This window comes from Ursus americanus, chromosome 12 (genome assembly GCF_024610735.1).
Source record: "Ursus americanus isolate L20-20 chromosome 12, mUrsAme1.1.p, whole genome shotgun sequence".
Classification (NCBI taxonomy): domain Eukaryota; kingdom Metazoa; phylum Chordata; class Mammalia; order Carnivora; family Ursidae; genus Ursus; species Ursus americanus.
The window spans coordinates 38,313,103-38,327,886 of record NC_142138.1 but is presented as its reverse complement, the minus strand read 5'-3'; the positions used below and the strand labels follow the sequence as shown (position 1 = coordinate 38,327,886).

Here is a 14,784-nt window from a genome sequence, read left to right as displayed (position 1 = left end):
CATAACTGGATGGTAGGAGCACTTTATAATTATATTTGTCAATATAAAATTAACAAATTGCTTAAGACACAATTTAGACTATCGTAAGTGTTAAGAAACTAAGAGGGGACCCTGTCTGAGGCAAGGTCCCACATGTCCCTGAGTTTTACCACCGGGAGACCCGCTAGGTTCTCACTATAAAGTCCAGAGACATATCTGTTTTTTCTTCTAACAGTGAGATGGGAAAAGTAACCATTTTGAAATATACTCAGGGGGCTCTGTTCTCCTTAACAAAGCTTGCCCTCAAGGGAAATTGTTTTATCTGAGCCTAACTGATTTGAGTTTTTGCCAAAACCTACTGAACTTGGGAGAAGAGCAGTTCCCCAACCCTAGATGCTTCTAGCCTTAGACATGGGGAAAAGAAAATACCCCAGCTCAGGCTCATTGAAAGACTGAGACCTAATCATAAAACTATAGAGTGCTTCTCCCCTCTTATAACTTACCATCACATGAATAGGGCTCCTGTATAATAGTGGAGGATTATAGCTAAAAGAACTGCAGACCCAAATCCTATTTAAGGCATCTCCAGGAAAGCCTAAAGACAACAGACAAGACAAAAACAATGACACTAGGAGGAAATTTAGCTTCTGACACCACAGCGCAGCAAACAGTAAACATGGCCTAATTCCTAACCAGATAACTTAAAACTTTACACTGAAGGCCAGTTTACCTCAGGTCCTTTTACCTTATACACCATGTTTGACTTTCAACAAAAAAAAAATCACAGGGCATGCTAAAAGAGGAAAAACAGTTTGAAGAGACAAGCATCAGGAACAGACTCAGATATAGCAGAGATTTTGAAATTTTCAGACTGGGAATTTAAAGGTAAGTAGAAATAGACTTTCTCAGACAAGCAAAAACTGACGGAATTTGTCACTAGTAGACCAGCCTTGTAAGAAATGTTAAATGAAATTCTTCAGAGAGAAGGAAAGTGATATAGATGAGAATCTAGCATTGAAGAAAGGAAGAAAGAACTTTAGAAGGAAAATATAAAAGTAAAATCAAATGTTTTTTCTTAATTACTAGAATAGGTAGTTTGTACAAAATAATAATCACAACAGTGTATTTAATCTCATACCTTAAGGATAAGTGTAGTGGTATAGTGTTTTTTGTGAAAATAGACTTGGATTAATTGTAAATATACATTGCAAACTCTAGAGAAACCACTAAAAATCTTCTTTTTTTTTTTTTAAGTATTTATTTATTTATTTGATGGAGAGAGAGACAGCCAGCAAGAGAGGGAACACAGGCAGGGGGAGTGGGAGAGGAAGAAGCAGGCTCATAGCAGAGGAGCCTGATGTGGGGCTCGATCCCAGAACGCTGGGATCACGCCCTGAGCCGAAGGCAGATGCTTAACGACTGAGCCACCCAGGCGCCCCTAAAAATCTTCTAAAAGAAGTATAATTGTTATCATAAAAAGAGAAAATGGAATCAAAATTCACAGTTAAAAAAGAGTGGAAGACAAAGAAAGAAAAAAAACAAAGAACATGAGTAACAAATAGAAAACAGTAACAAAGATAGGTATGAACTCAAATATGTGGAAAACCCCAAACAACTGACCAATAAAAATCCACACCTGGAACTAATAAGCAATTATAACAACGTGGCAGGATATCAGGATACAAGATTAATATATAAAAGTCGGATGCTTTCCTATATGCCAGCAATAAGCAATTGGAATTTGAAATTTAAAACACAACACCATTTACATTAGCATCAAAAGTAGAAAAGAAATAGGTATAAATCTAACAAAACGTACACAGAATATATGTGAGGAAAACTACAAAACTCATCAAAGAAATAAAAGAAGTTCTAAATAAACAGAAAGATATTTCATGTTCGTGGATAGGAAGAGTAAATATTATTAGGATATCATGACTATAGATTCAATGCAATTCCAGTCAAAATACTAGCAAGTTACTTTGTGGATATTGATAAAAATCTTCTAAAGTTCACATGGAAAGGCAAAAGATCCAGAAGAGCCAACATAATATTGAAAAAGGACAAAGTCAGAGGACTGACACTATCCAACTTAAAGACTTAGTATAACACTACAGTATTCAAGACAGCGTAGTAGGAATAAACAGATAATTTGAACAGAATGGTGAGCCCAGGAATAGAAGTCCACAAATACAGTCAACTGATCTTTGACAAAGTTGCCAAGGCAACACTTTCAACAAATAGTGCAGGAACAACTAGGTATCCACATAAAAACAAAACCAAAACCAAAAAAAAAAGAAGGATCTAAATAAAGACCCTATACCTTTCAAAAAATTAACTCAGAATGGATTATAGACCTAAATTTAAAATGTATAACTGAATCTTCTTTAAGATAACATAAGAGGAAAATCTCACTGACCTTGGATCTGGCAATGGCTTTTTTACATACAACATCGAAAGCATGATTCATGAATGGAAAAATTGATAAGTTGAATTTCATTAAAATTAAAAACTTCTGCTCTGTGAACGAGGTGTTAAGAGAATGAAAGACTTGGGGCACCTGGGTGGCACAGCGGTTAAGCGTCTGCCTTCGGCTCAGGGCGTGATCCCGGCGTTGTGGGATCGAGCCCCACGTCAGGCTCTTCCACTATGAGCCTGCTTCTTCCTCTCCCACTCCCCCTGCTTGTGTTCCCTCTCTCGCTGGCTGTCTCTATCTCTGTCGAATAGGTGAATAAAATCTTTAAAAAAAAAAAAAAAAGAATGAAAGACTTGCGACAGCCTGGGAGAAAACATTTGCACAACGCATATCTGATAAGGGACTTGTATGCAAAACATAGAAAGAACTCTTAAAAGTTAACAATAAGAAAACAAAAAATCCATTTAAAAAGTGGGCAACAGATCTGAACAGACAATACACCAAAGACTACAAATAGAAAAGAAGCATAAGAAAATATGCTTATCATCATATGTCATTAGAGAGAATTGCAAATTAAAACAACAATAACATACCATTACGCACCTGTATGAATGGGTAAAATCTAAAACACTGACAATACCAAAGGTTAGCAAAGATGTAAAATAACGGGCGTTCTCATCCGTTGCTGGTGGTAATACAGAATGAGAATGGTACTGCAACTTTGGAACACCCTTTGGCAATTTTTTACAAAGCTAAACATATTCTTACCATTATGATCCAGCGATCATGCTCCTTGGTATTTACCAAAATGAGTGGAAAACTTAATGCCTACACAAGAACTGGCACATGATTGCTTATAGCAGCTTTATTCATAGTTGTCCAAAGTAGAAGCAACTGATATGTCCTCAAAAGATAAATGAATAAACAAACTGTGGTGCATCCATACAATGAAATATTATTCGTCAATAAAAAAAAGAGCTATTAAGCCACAAAAAGAAGAACTTTTAAATTCATCCTGATAAATGAAAGAAGTCAGTCTGAAAAGTCTAAATACTGTATGATTCCAACGATATGACATTCTGGAAAAGGCAACACTATAGAGACAGTATAAAAGAACAGTGGTTGCCAGGTGTCAGGGGTAGAGGACCAGGGATGAAGAGGTGGAAAGCAGGAGGATTTGGGAGCAGTGAAACTATTTTATATGGTACTCTAACGATGGATACATGACATTATGCATTTTTCAAAACTCATACAACTGTACAACTCTGTGTCTGTGTTCACACAGAGTGAACCCTAATGTAAACTATGGACTTTAAGTAGTAATAGTGTATAATATCGATTAATCAATTATAACAAATGCACCACACTAATGCAAGATGTTAATAACAGAGAAAACTGGGCAAAGGTGATATATGGAAACTCTGTACATTCTGTTCAATTTTGCTGTAAATAAAAAACTTTTCTAAGAAATAAAATTTATTAATTGAAACAAAATATTCTAGTAACGTCAAACATAGTTCTGTATTAAGATAAAGTAGGTTATCATATATCCGCACCCAACCTACTAGGAAATAAGGAAACACCAGAAGCATAGAAATCACAATATAACATTGCCAACTGTCACTGTATTATCTAACATTATTCGAAAAGTTTTAGCTAAGTGTAGTGGTTCCTTATCATATAAGGAAAGAAAAGCATTATTTAGAGAAAATTTAAATAAACCCCCCAAAACTTATAACACCCAAAGAGTTAATTCTGTATTTTTCAATTTCTGAGATAGAGTAATATACACAAGACATAAAATAGACATTTTTAAAAATCAGTTTTTCTGATATGCATATAATATACAAGTAATAAAATATAATGGAAAAATATTCCATTCTAGATAGAAACAAAACATAATAATTAAGGATAAACTTAATGGGAATTGGATGGGACACATACAAACTTCAAAAATTCATTAAGCGACCTAGAAACAGATTTAAGTAGAAAGTCAAATAATTGTCTAACTAGAAGACTAATTATTTTTTAAACTAATGTATTTATTAGAGTTAACACAGTCCCATTCAAAAATCCCACTACCCATGTAAATCAGGTGTGGGATTTAATTATTGAAAGATGACATAAAAATAAGCAGGCAAAATCGCTCAATATTTTTAACCTGCCATAAAAGGAAGACTAGGGCTGATAGAATTTAAAAGAAATAATACAGAATAATTCCATGGAAGTAGATGTTTTAACCTTAAATGTGATGGAAAAAATCTTCAAACACTAACAGATATAACTATATACACATTTTAAATTTCTCCCATCCCAATTTTTTTTATCCTCAAAGATTTAAGGAAATACAGCAAATGTTAAGTGGTTTAAGTGGTTATTTTGAGTCATTTTTACTTTATGAGTTTCCAAGTATTCTACGGTGATCATATTTAGGGGGAAAGGGTTATCTTTAACAATATATATTAAAAAATTAAATAACAAACTACATACTAGGCAGATGTTAACAGTAAAATAGGATGCCTATAAGTTCATGTCCACAACACATAAAAAACTCATACAAATCTTTTAAATTGGGGTGCCTGGGTGGCGCAGTCGTTAAGCGTCTGCCTTCGGCTCAGGGGGTGATCCCAACGGTCTGGGATCGAGCCCCACATCAGGCTCCTCTGCTATGAGCCTGCTTCTTCCTCTCCCACTCCCCCTGCTTGTGTTCCCTCTCTCGCTGGCTGTCTCTATCTCTGTCACATAAATAAATAAAATCTTAAAAAAAAAAAAATCTTTTAAATGACTCCCAAAATACATAGGCAAAGGACATGATCAAGAACACATGGCAAATAGCTGATAATCAAATTACAAAAACAATATTCAACTTTGCTAATAGTCAGATATGTACATATTTTAAGATAAGAGATTGTCCATCAAATTAATGAAGAATTTAAAAAATAATATTCTTTGTTGGCTTGGATTCAATGAATAGACTTTACTTTTATATATTGCTTGCAGAATGTTAGTTATTGCAACCTCTCAGGAAATTTCCTTGACTTTGTGACGAAATAATGGTACATTTCAAACTCTGTTCTAAGGGAGAAAATGCAGAATACACACAGACTTCTGCACAGACATGTTTCTCTCAGTGTGTTTATAATAATGTGGAAACACATCCTGAGGAGAATTCACAATTTTCAAATATTATATATAATGTTTAATAAGCTATAACTGAAGCCATAACATAGCCTTCTATTCACACACACACACACACACACACACACACACAAAACATATGAATCAACTATAAAGTTGTAATTTTGTTTATACAAAAAGTTGATAAATGTATTATTATGTGTTCTATTACATATTATATATTATAAATTTCATATTTAGATGCATATGTTAATCAAAATACAGAGTAAACTTTGATTCTCAGATCTTAAATTTTATTTTAATATAGGGACCACGAGGATTGCAAGGTGACGCTGGACCTCCTGGAGAAATGGGTGCTGAGGTAACTTTTTGTGTGGCTCTTTTTTGTTATTTCATTAATACCCGGTACTTTTTGTAAGACTCCTCAACGTAAAGTTGATGCATTAGGTATATATTTAAAGAATAATTCTGTAGTGTTGTGTTTCATATTCAGAAAATAGAGCCTCAAATTCCATTAAAAGTAGGAGTGACTGTTTTATGCATCTAATTTTATACATATAAAGTTCTCTTTTTTTAAGTTTTTATTTAAATTCCAGTTAGTTGATATAGTGGCTCAGGCATGCTTACGTACAACACCCAGTGCTCATCAGAACAAATGCACTCCTGAATCCCCATCGCCTATTTAACCCATTCCCCCACCCAACTCCCCTCTGGTAACCATCAGTTTGTTTTCTATAGTTAAAGCTTGGTTTCTTGGTTTTCCTCTCTCTCTTTTTTTTTCCTGTGAACATTTGTTTTGTTTCTTAAATTGCACATATGAGTGAAATCATATGGTATTTTTCTTTCTCTGACTTATTTCACTTAGCATAATACTCTCCAGCTCCATCCACATTGTTGCAAATGGCAAGATTTCATTCTTTTGGCTGGCTGAGTAATATTCCATTGTATATATACACCACATCTGCTTTACCCATTCATCAGTTGATGGACATTTGGGCTCTTTTCATAATTTGACTATCGTTGACAATGTTTACATTGGAGTGCATGTAGCCCTTTGAATTAGTATTTTTGTATTCTTTGGGTAAATATCTAGCAGTGCAATTGCTGCATGGTAGGGTAGTTCTATTTTTAACTTTTTGAGGAAACTCCATACTGCTTTCCAGAGTGACTGTACCAGTTTGTATTCCCAGCAACAGTCTAAGAGAGTTCTTCTTTCTCTATATCCTCACCAACATCTGTTGTTTCTTGTGTTATTAATTTTGTCATTCTGACTGGTGTGAGGTGATATGTCATTGTAATTTTGATTTGCGTTTCCCTGATAAGTGATGTTGAGCATCTTTTCATGTGTCTGTGGGCTATCTGTATGTCTTCCTTGGAAAGATGTCTGTTCATGTCTTCTGCCCATTTTTTAACTGGATTATTTGTTGAGTTTTGCAAGTTCTTTATATATTTTGGATACTAACCCTTTATCAGATAAGTCATTTGCAAATATCTTCTCCCATCCCTTAGGTTGCCTTTTGGTTTTGTTGATTGTTCTCTTTCCTGTGCAGAAGGTTTTTATTTTGATGAAGCCCCAATAGTTTATTTTTGCTTTTGTTTCCCTTGCTGTGGTAGACATATTTGCATAGTTGCTACAGCCTATGTCAAGGAGGTTACTGCCTGTACACATAAAGTTCTCTTAACAGCCCATTTAAATGACAGAACAAAAAGTGAATAACACTTACCCTTCACTCATTAGAGTTAACTTGATAATGCTTCACTCTAAGATGTTCTAAGATTCTCTAAGATTCTCCTTTATAGAAGAATATTAAGAAGTGACCTCTGGGGTATCTGGGTGGCTCAGCTGGTTAAGCAGCCAACTCTTGATTTTGGCTGAGGTCATGATCTTGGGATCATGGGTCCTGGGATCGAACTCTGCATCAGGCTCTATGCTCAGCGGGAGTCTGCTTGAGGATTATCTCTCTCCTCCTCCCTCCACTCCCACACTCTCTCTCTCAAATAAATAAACAAATCCTTAAAAAAAACGAAATGACCCCTGTTTAGGATATATTTTGGAATAATATACTATGCTCATTATAATTATAAAATCCAATTACTTCATTTCTGTTGTTTGTTAACTTTAACTCTAAATAAATTAGACATAAATTCTTTCCTCTTTTGTCTTTTGTGAAACTGCTCTCTTTTGATTCTGCTCTTTACCTTCTCATTAGCCTTTCTCAATCTTGATGTGAAGCTGTCCTTCTTTCTCAGCCTAGCAATCATATTATCACGCCTTTAGTTATCAGTATTATTCCTAGAGCTCCCATCTTGATGGCTCTAACTCATGCCTGTTTCTTCAGCTGCAGTTACTGATTCCCTGTTGTCTTTTTACATATGCACCTAAGTAGCCCACATACATCTTAAATTCAAAATATCTAAACCAAACCCATCACTTTCCCACTGTTCTTTCTCCTTTTATTTCCATCTCATTGAATGATACTCCTTATGCCCAACAACCCCAAACTGAGTCTTCCTAGACTCCTCTTCCTACTTTATTTTCTCCAGTCAGCCATCATTTCCCTCTGAATGAGCCCCCACAGTATCTCAATTTTATCCTTTCCTTTTCATCCCTGTTTCTAGTCCTCTGCTCTTATTGCATGTCTCCAGCAACTTCCATCATTCCTTCCATCATTCCTCTCCTTGGAATTTTTCAGTGGCTCTCGTGACCTTCAATAAAATGCCAACTTTTAAACATGATAAATAATGTTCTATATTATCTGATTTATGCAGAGCTGTTTAGCCATATACCAATAAAGCTCTTCTCCTCCCCCATGTACTCCAGGTTTGTTGGCCTATTTTTAATTCCATGATTATGCCATGCTTTCTTGCTGGGCACTTTGTATCCACTGGTAATACAAGGATGGCTGATATATGGTCCCTGATTCCTTTAGGAGTTTATAATCTATTCCAGAATATAGCCATATAAAACATTATTACATTGCCATGTGTTAGACCCAGTGATGGAGATATTCAGAGGTCAGTATAGGAACATGGCAATGAGCATTTGACTCCGGGGAAAAGAAGACTTGTGGGGAATGTGGGGTGGTGATGAGATGAGTTTTAAGGAGTGAGTAGGAGTTAGCCATATGAAAAGAGTAAATAAGGATAAGGAAATTCCAGGAAAAGGTATAGTATGAGCGAGAATATACAAACATGAGGCAATACGGATTCTTTGATGTTTAAAGTCAAAGCAAGGTGTGGTAATAGATGAAATTATAGAAAAATTATTAGGTTATGAAAAGTTCTGTGTACTCTGTTAAGAAGCTTAAATTTTTTTATTTTATGGGCTATATTAAGTCATTGTAAGATATAAGCAGGGCAGTAATAAAGTCAGATTTATATTTTTGGACAATAAGATAATTCTAGCAGCTGCATAGAGGATATATTTGAGAGGACAGAATACCTACTAAAGGACTGTTGCATTCAACCAGGCAAGAAATGGTGGACTTCTGAACTAAAGTAGGAAGGATAGAAAGGGAGAAAAGTGGATGGATTTGAGAAATGTTTTTTATATAAATTCTGCAGAACCTTCATATTTGTAGAATATGGGAAGTAAAGGGGAAAGAGAAGTAAAAAATTATTCCCAGATACTAGGCTGTGCAACAGGATGGATGGCAATACCTTTCATGAGACCAAAGAGGAATATTAGGGAGATGGGGGGTCATCATCTGTTAATCTGCCCAAGGTAAATGGTTAAGAAGTAGGACAGCCTGACTTTGAATCCACATCTGGTTCAAAAGCTGATGCTGATACCCTATACTATGCCACATCCTCTGATCCTAAAGCAAACTGAGAAAAGTCATACCTAATAACTAGAAGGTTTTTTCTATTAACAGAGTAGGAGACAAAAATTCTGTTGTGATAAGGAGTAGGGGTTGAGTAGGTCAGTCGAGGAAAATTTGCTGGTTTAGAATAGTTGTCGAAGGTAATGGGAGAGGGAAATGACTATAGGCAAGTGAAAGAGCAGATATACTTTACTAGAAGTCAAGCTTTTAGTAGGAGACTACGAATTTGCATTATATTGATGATGACAATAGCCCACAATTATGAAGCACTTTTTATGTGCCTAGCAGAATTTATGTGCTTTGCTGTGTTAATGGATTCTCAGAACACTCTATGAGATAGATGCTGCTATTATTTTCATTTTACAGATGAGGAAACAAAAGCATGAAATGGTTAAGTAACTTGCTCAAGAGCAGTAACTAGTAGTATTGGGACAGCCTACATGTCAACCCAGGCAGTCTCTCTCCACAACCCATTCTCTTCACCACTATGCTTCTCAACATGTCATGATGCCACTTGGCACAAGTGTGTAATTTTTTCCAGCAGTTTTCAACTGGAAATGGAAATGGAGATGGTTGAAGGTGCTAATCCAAGACTAGTATAAGAAAAGAAACAACACAGTGTTCAGAAGATCAACTATTAGAGTTAGTTTAAGAAAGGAATAACAGAAACCAAGAGGAACTGACAGGTTGGGAGAAATTAGGAACCACAGGAGATCTGTGACATCAAAGCAATTTTAATATGGAAGAAATTCTAAGAGAGTTGGAATTCTAAAGATAGAATATTAATCTTAAAGTAGGATATTAAATTCTGTCATTTCTGAGGCAGAGCAGAAACCCAGGCAATCTCACTTCATAGTTTTTCCTAAGTACTGTCCTGTACTGCCTCTTGTAACAGTGAAGAAGTCACAAAGCTAACCCACATAAGTACATGCACACAGTGAAAGAGAAGAAAAGAGGAAGGGGGAATGAGGAAGGAAGAGGGGAGAGGTACCCTCAGTGTGCTCAAAAACAAGATAAATATCTCTGAAACAAACAAAGAAACAATACAACAGCAGTTGTAGGAGCTCCAGGCCTAGAGAGAGCCAGAGGTTGCAAGAAGTTTTATGTTTTCAAGGTAAAAGGAGCCACATTCTCCCCAACTGGACCCACCCATGAAAGGAAAGTGGAAAAGCTGCCATATAATCTTTTATAATGTGATTAAATTCATATCATCTTTGTGTGATATTTTTTATGAAATGAATAAAGAAAACTGAAATTTTTTAAGGAAGTGTGCTCCAGAGGGCTCAACAGCAATAGATGGGAAGAGTGAAAAGTGAAAAAACACTGAGAATAGTAAGAATATGAAGGTAGGAAATTAGAAGAGGAAATGGGAAGTGGTTTGTCTTTGACCAAGGAATAAAGGATGACAGGAAGAATAGAAGAAATAGGTCTTAAAAGTTCTGACTTCAGATGATGTTGCTTTGGCATTTGAACTGTTAAAGGGTGCCAGAATTATGCCATCAAGTTTATAAAGTGTAAGCAAAAATATTTTCCTGGACATACATCTTACCCTTGGGCTAGAAATTACTATGATCTTCTTATGAGGTTGTTATTGCCTTTGCAATTGGTGAAGAAATGTATACAGATGATGTGTCAAATCATTCTCTTCTAGGGACCTTCAGGTATTGAGGGAGAATCTGGTCTGCAAGGCGAACCAGGTGCAAAGGTAACCTTCCTAAATAGTAAAAGGGTCTCTGAACTTTTACCACTGAATCCCCTGTTTGCCACATTTTGGCAAGTACCCACCATCTCGAAAGCAAGTGAAGGAGAGCAAATAAAAATGGGAAGTGTTTTCATATGAGTCAGAAAAAAATTTTATATATATATATGATATATATATAATACGCACTTATATATGTATGTATATACTGACTCTGTGTGTGTGTGTGTGTGTGTAAGAGAAAATGAGGAAATACAAATGATAAAGCATGGGGCAATATATTATCAATAAATTAATCAGGAAAAGAAAAAAATGGGAAGTGTTTTGAAAGTCATATCTTTATGATACACCTTCCATAATTATTAGATATACTATTTTAGTAGAAAAAAGTTTTAATCTTTCCCTGTGTTTCTTCAGGGAAATGTTGGACCTGCAGGCAATGTTGGAGTTGCTGGAGAACCAGGGTTACGGGTAAATGTCTACTGGGAACCATCTCAACGCACTGGCCTGAGTAGTTCAGAGACTCAAAATTTAGCATAAGTAAAGCTTCAAAAAATGCATAATAAACCTTTCTGGTACATAATAGAAAATGTCTTTATTTCTTAGTTTTAAAAGCTGCATACCAGACCCTGTTCACATTGTCATTTAGTAGTATTTGGAGTTCTAACCTCATACATCCTTTTGTCAGTATAAAGTGTACTCTGTAGAATGCTTTACACATATGCAGAGTAACTGTGATTGTCACTCATGGTCGCATTAAGAAGAAATTCACAAAAAACAGTAATCAACTCTCAGGTTATTTCCTGACCTAACAAGGCAAACAAATGATTACAACCTAATTTATGTTTGAAAAAACAACAACAAAAATCTAAAGTCACAAAAAGTTAACAGGATTCAAGGAAATAATTGTAAATAAGTATAATTAGATAGCTTACAGAAGTTATTCTAATATAGACAGCCTGTAATTTGGGCTGACGTAAGCTTTTTCCCAAGATAACAGTGCCCAAGATAATCTCAAGAGACATTTGCATACTAAAAGGCATTCTGCACCTATCTTATATTTGAATTCACAATACCGATTCTTTAAATCATCTTCAGAGCTATTCCAAGCAAATTATATCAAGCTTATTATACTGCCAAATAGTCCTTATAAATAAAGTAGAAGTAGGAATAAATGTACACAAACCTGGTACTTCCTATAGATACCAGGAAAAAAATAAGGTGCGCAATTTAGCAAAATAATAAATCTTACTGTTTTCGCTACAAAATAGGGTGAACCAGGAGCTCCTGGAGAGGAAGGTCTCCAAGGAAAAGATGGATTAAAGGTAAATTATACTTTTCTCATTATGTATAAGTAGATATTTTTTGTGAAATCTTTAAAATATTACATAATTACATGATTACTTTTATGTTCCAAACAAAAATCTGCTTATTGTGTGTGCTTATTTTACTGCTTTCCCTTTCTTAAAAATTTTTACTGGGTTACAGGGGAACCCAGGAGGAAGGGGTCTTCCTGGAGAGGATGGAGAAAAAGGAGAGACAGGTTTACCAGGGGCTTCAGGGCCCTTGGGTAGACCAGGTCTAATGGGCCCTCCGGTGAGTACTGCTGGGTTCATTTTTGAGTACTCCGTGAACTCAGTCCTCTATACGTACACACACACATACATTCTGATTCTCTTAGATGTCTGTTGGGTAATTGAAGGTGTAAAACTGTGGCTTGAGAGAGGGCCAAACCAGGGACCGATAGCCTACCTAACATCCAAGTACGAAAGATACTTTTTCCATGTGTCACACAAGTCCTTTTTTTTCCTCCCACTTTGAGATATAATTGACAAGTAGCATTGTGTAAATATAAGGTGTATAATGTGATGATTTTATACACACACACACACACACATGCACACAGGTATATATATATCTATATATCTATAGATATATATATACCAAATAGGGTTTGTTAATACATTCATCACTTTACTTAGTTACCTTTTTGTGGTGTGGTGAAAATTTTTAAGATTTACCCTCCTAGCAACTTTCAAATACACAGGACAGTATTGTTAAATATAGTCACCACATTGTACATTATATCTCTTACTTATTTTATAACTGGAAGTTTGTATCCATTCACCATTTCCCCCATCTCTCTGCCACTGGCAGCAACCATCAGTCTACTCTCTGTTCCTACAATTTCAGTTTTTTTAGATAACACACATATGTGAGATCATACAGTACTTTTTTTCCTCTGTCTGACATTTCACATAACATAATGACTTCCAGGTCCATCCACGTTGTTGCAAATGTCAGAATTTCCTTCTTTTTGTGGCTGAACAATATTCCATTGTATATATAAACCATATACATACCATTCTTTTTTCAAATATAAGTTGACCACATATGCATGCATTTTTTTCTGGGCTCTCCGTTCTTTTCCATTAGTCTATATGTCTGTTTTAATGCCAGTACCATACTGTTTTGATTTGTATAGTCTTGTATTAATACAGTTTGGAATTAAGAGATGTGATACCTCCAGCTTTATTTTTTCTTAAGATTGATTTGGTTATTTGGAGTATTTTCTGGTTTCATGTGAATTTTAGGATTTTTTCTATTCCTGTAAAACATGCCATTGGAATCTTGCTAGGAATTACTTTGAATCGTAGGTGGTTTGGGATAATATGGACATGTTAACAATATTAATTATTCCTACCTATGAACATGAGATAGCTCTCCACTTATGTCTTCTTCAGTTTCTTTCATCAATGTCTTGTAGTTTTCAGTGTATAGATATTTCATCTCTGTGATTATATTTATCCCTAAATATTTTTTGAAGCTATTGTAAATGGGAATGTTTTCTTTATTTCTTTTCAGATAATTCATTGTTAGTGTATAGAACCATGACTGGGCTTTGTGGGTGATTTTGTATCCTGCCGTTTTACTGAAATCATTTATTAATTTTAACAGCTGGTGGTTTTTGTGTGTTTTTTTTTTTGTAGAGTCTTTAGGGTTTTCTATATATGAAGATAATGCCATCTTCAGAGACAATTTTACTTCTTCCTTTCTAATTTGGTTGCCTTTTATTTCTTTCTCTTGAATAATTGTTCTGGGTAGGATTTCCAGTACTATATTGAATAGAAGTGGTGAGAGTGAGCGCCTCGGTCTCCTGTTCCTGATCTTAGAGGGAAAGTTTTCAACTTTTCACTATTAAATATGATGTTAGCTGTGGGTTTGTCATATATGGCCTTTATTATGTTGAGGTATGTTCCCTCTATACCTGCTTTACTGAGAAATTTTTATCATGAAAAGTTATTGAAGTTTGTCAAATACTCTTTCTGCATCTATTGAGATGATCATATGGTTTTATCTTTAATTCTGTGAATGGGGTGTATCACGCTGATTGATTTGCAGATGAACCATCCTTGCATCCCAGGAATAAATCCCACTCTAACACAGTGTATGATCCTCTTAATGTGATGTTGAATTTAGTTTGTTAGTATTTCATTGAGATTTTTGCATCCATTTCATCGGGGCTTTGGCCTGTAGTTTTCTTAAAATATCCTTATCTGGCTTTTGTATCAGGGGTAATGCTGACCTGAGCTTGGGTGTATTTCCCCTCTTCAAAATTTTGGATGAGTTTGAGAAATATTGCCATTAATTCTTCTTTAAGTGTTTTGTGGAAATCATCAGCAAATGCTAGGTTTTTCTTTGTTGAGAGGTTTTTCATTACTTATTCA

General features: G+C 35.2%; 1 protein-coding gene across 3 annotated transcripts in view; it reads left to right on the top strand.

The window, feature by feature from the left end:
* Positions 1-14,784, top strand: part of COL24A1 (collagen type XXIV alpha 1 chain) — a 364,391-nt gene that overhangs the window by 234,705 nt on the left and 114,902 nt on the right. For all 3 annotated transcript variants that reach the window (XM_087866074.1, XM_045801865.2, XM_045801864.2), the window contains exons 33-37: positions 5,841-5,894; positions 11,009-11,062; positions 11,474-11,527; positions 12,328-12,381; positions 12,545-12,652. In XM_087866074.1, the coding sequence (XP_087722200.1) occupies positions 5,841-5,894; positions 11,009-11,062; positions 11,474-11,527; positions 12,328-12,381; positions 12,545-12,652 (324 nt within the window). The remainder of the gene's footprint in view (positions 1-5,840; positions 5,895-11,008; positions 11,063-11,473; positions 11,528-12,327; positions 12,382-12,544; positions 12,653-14,784) is intronic.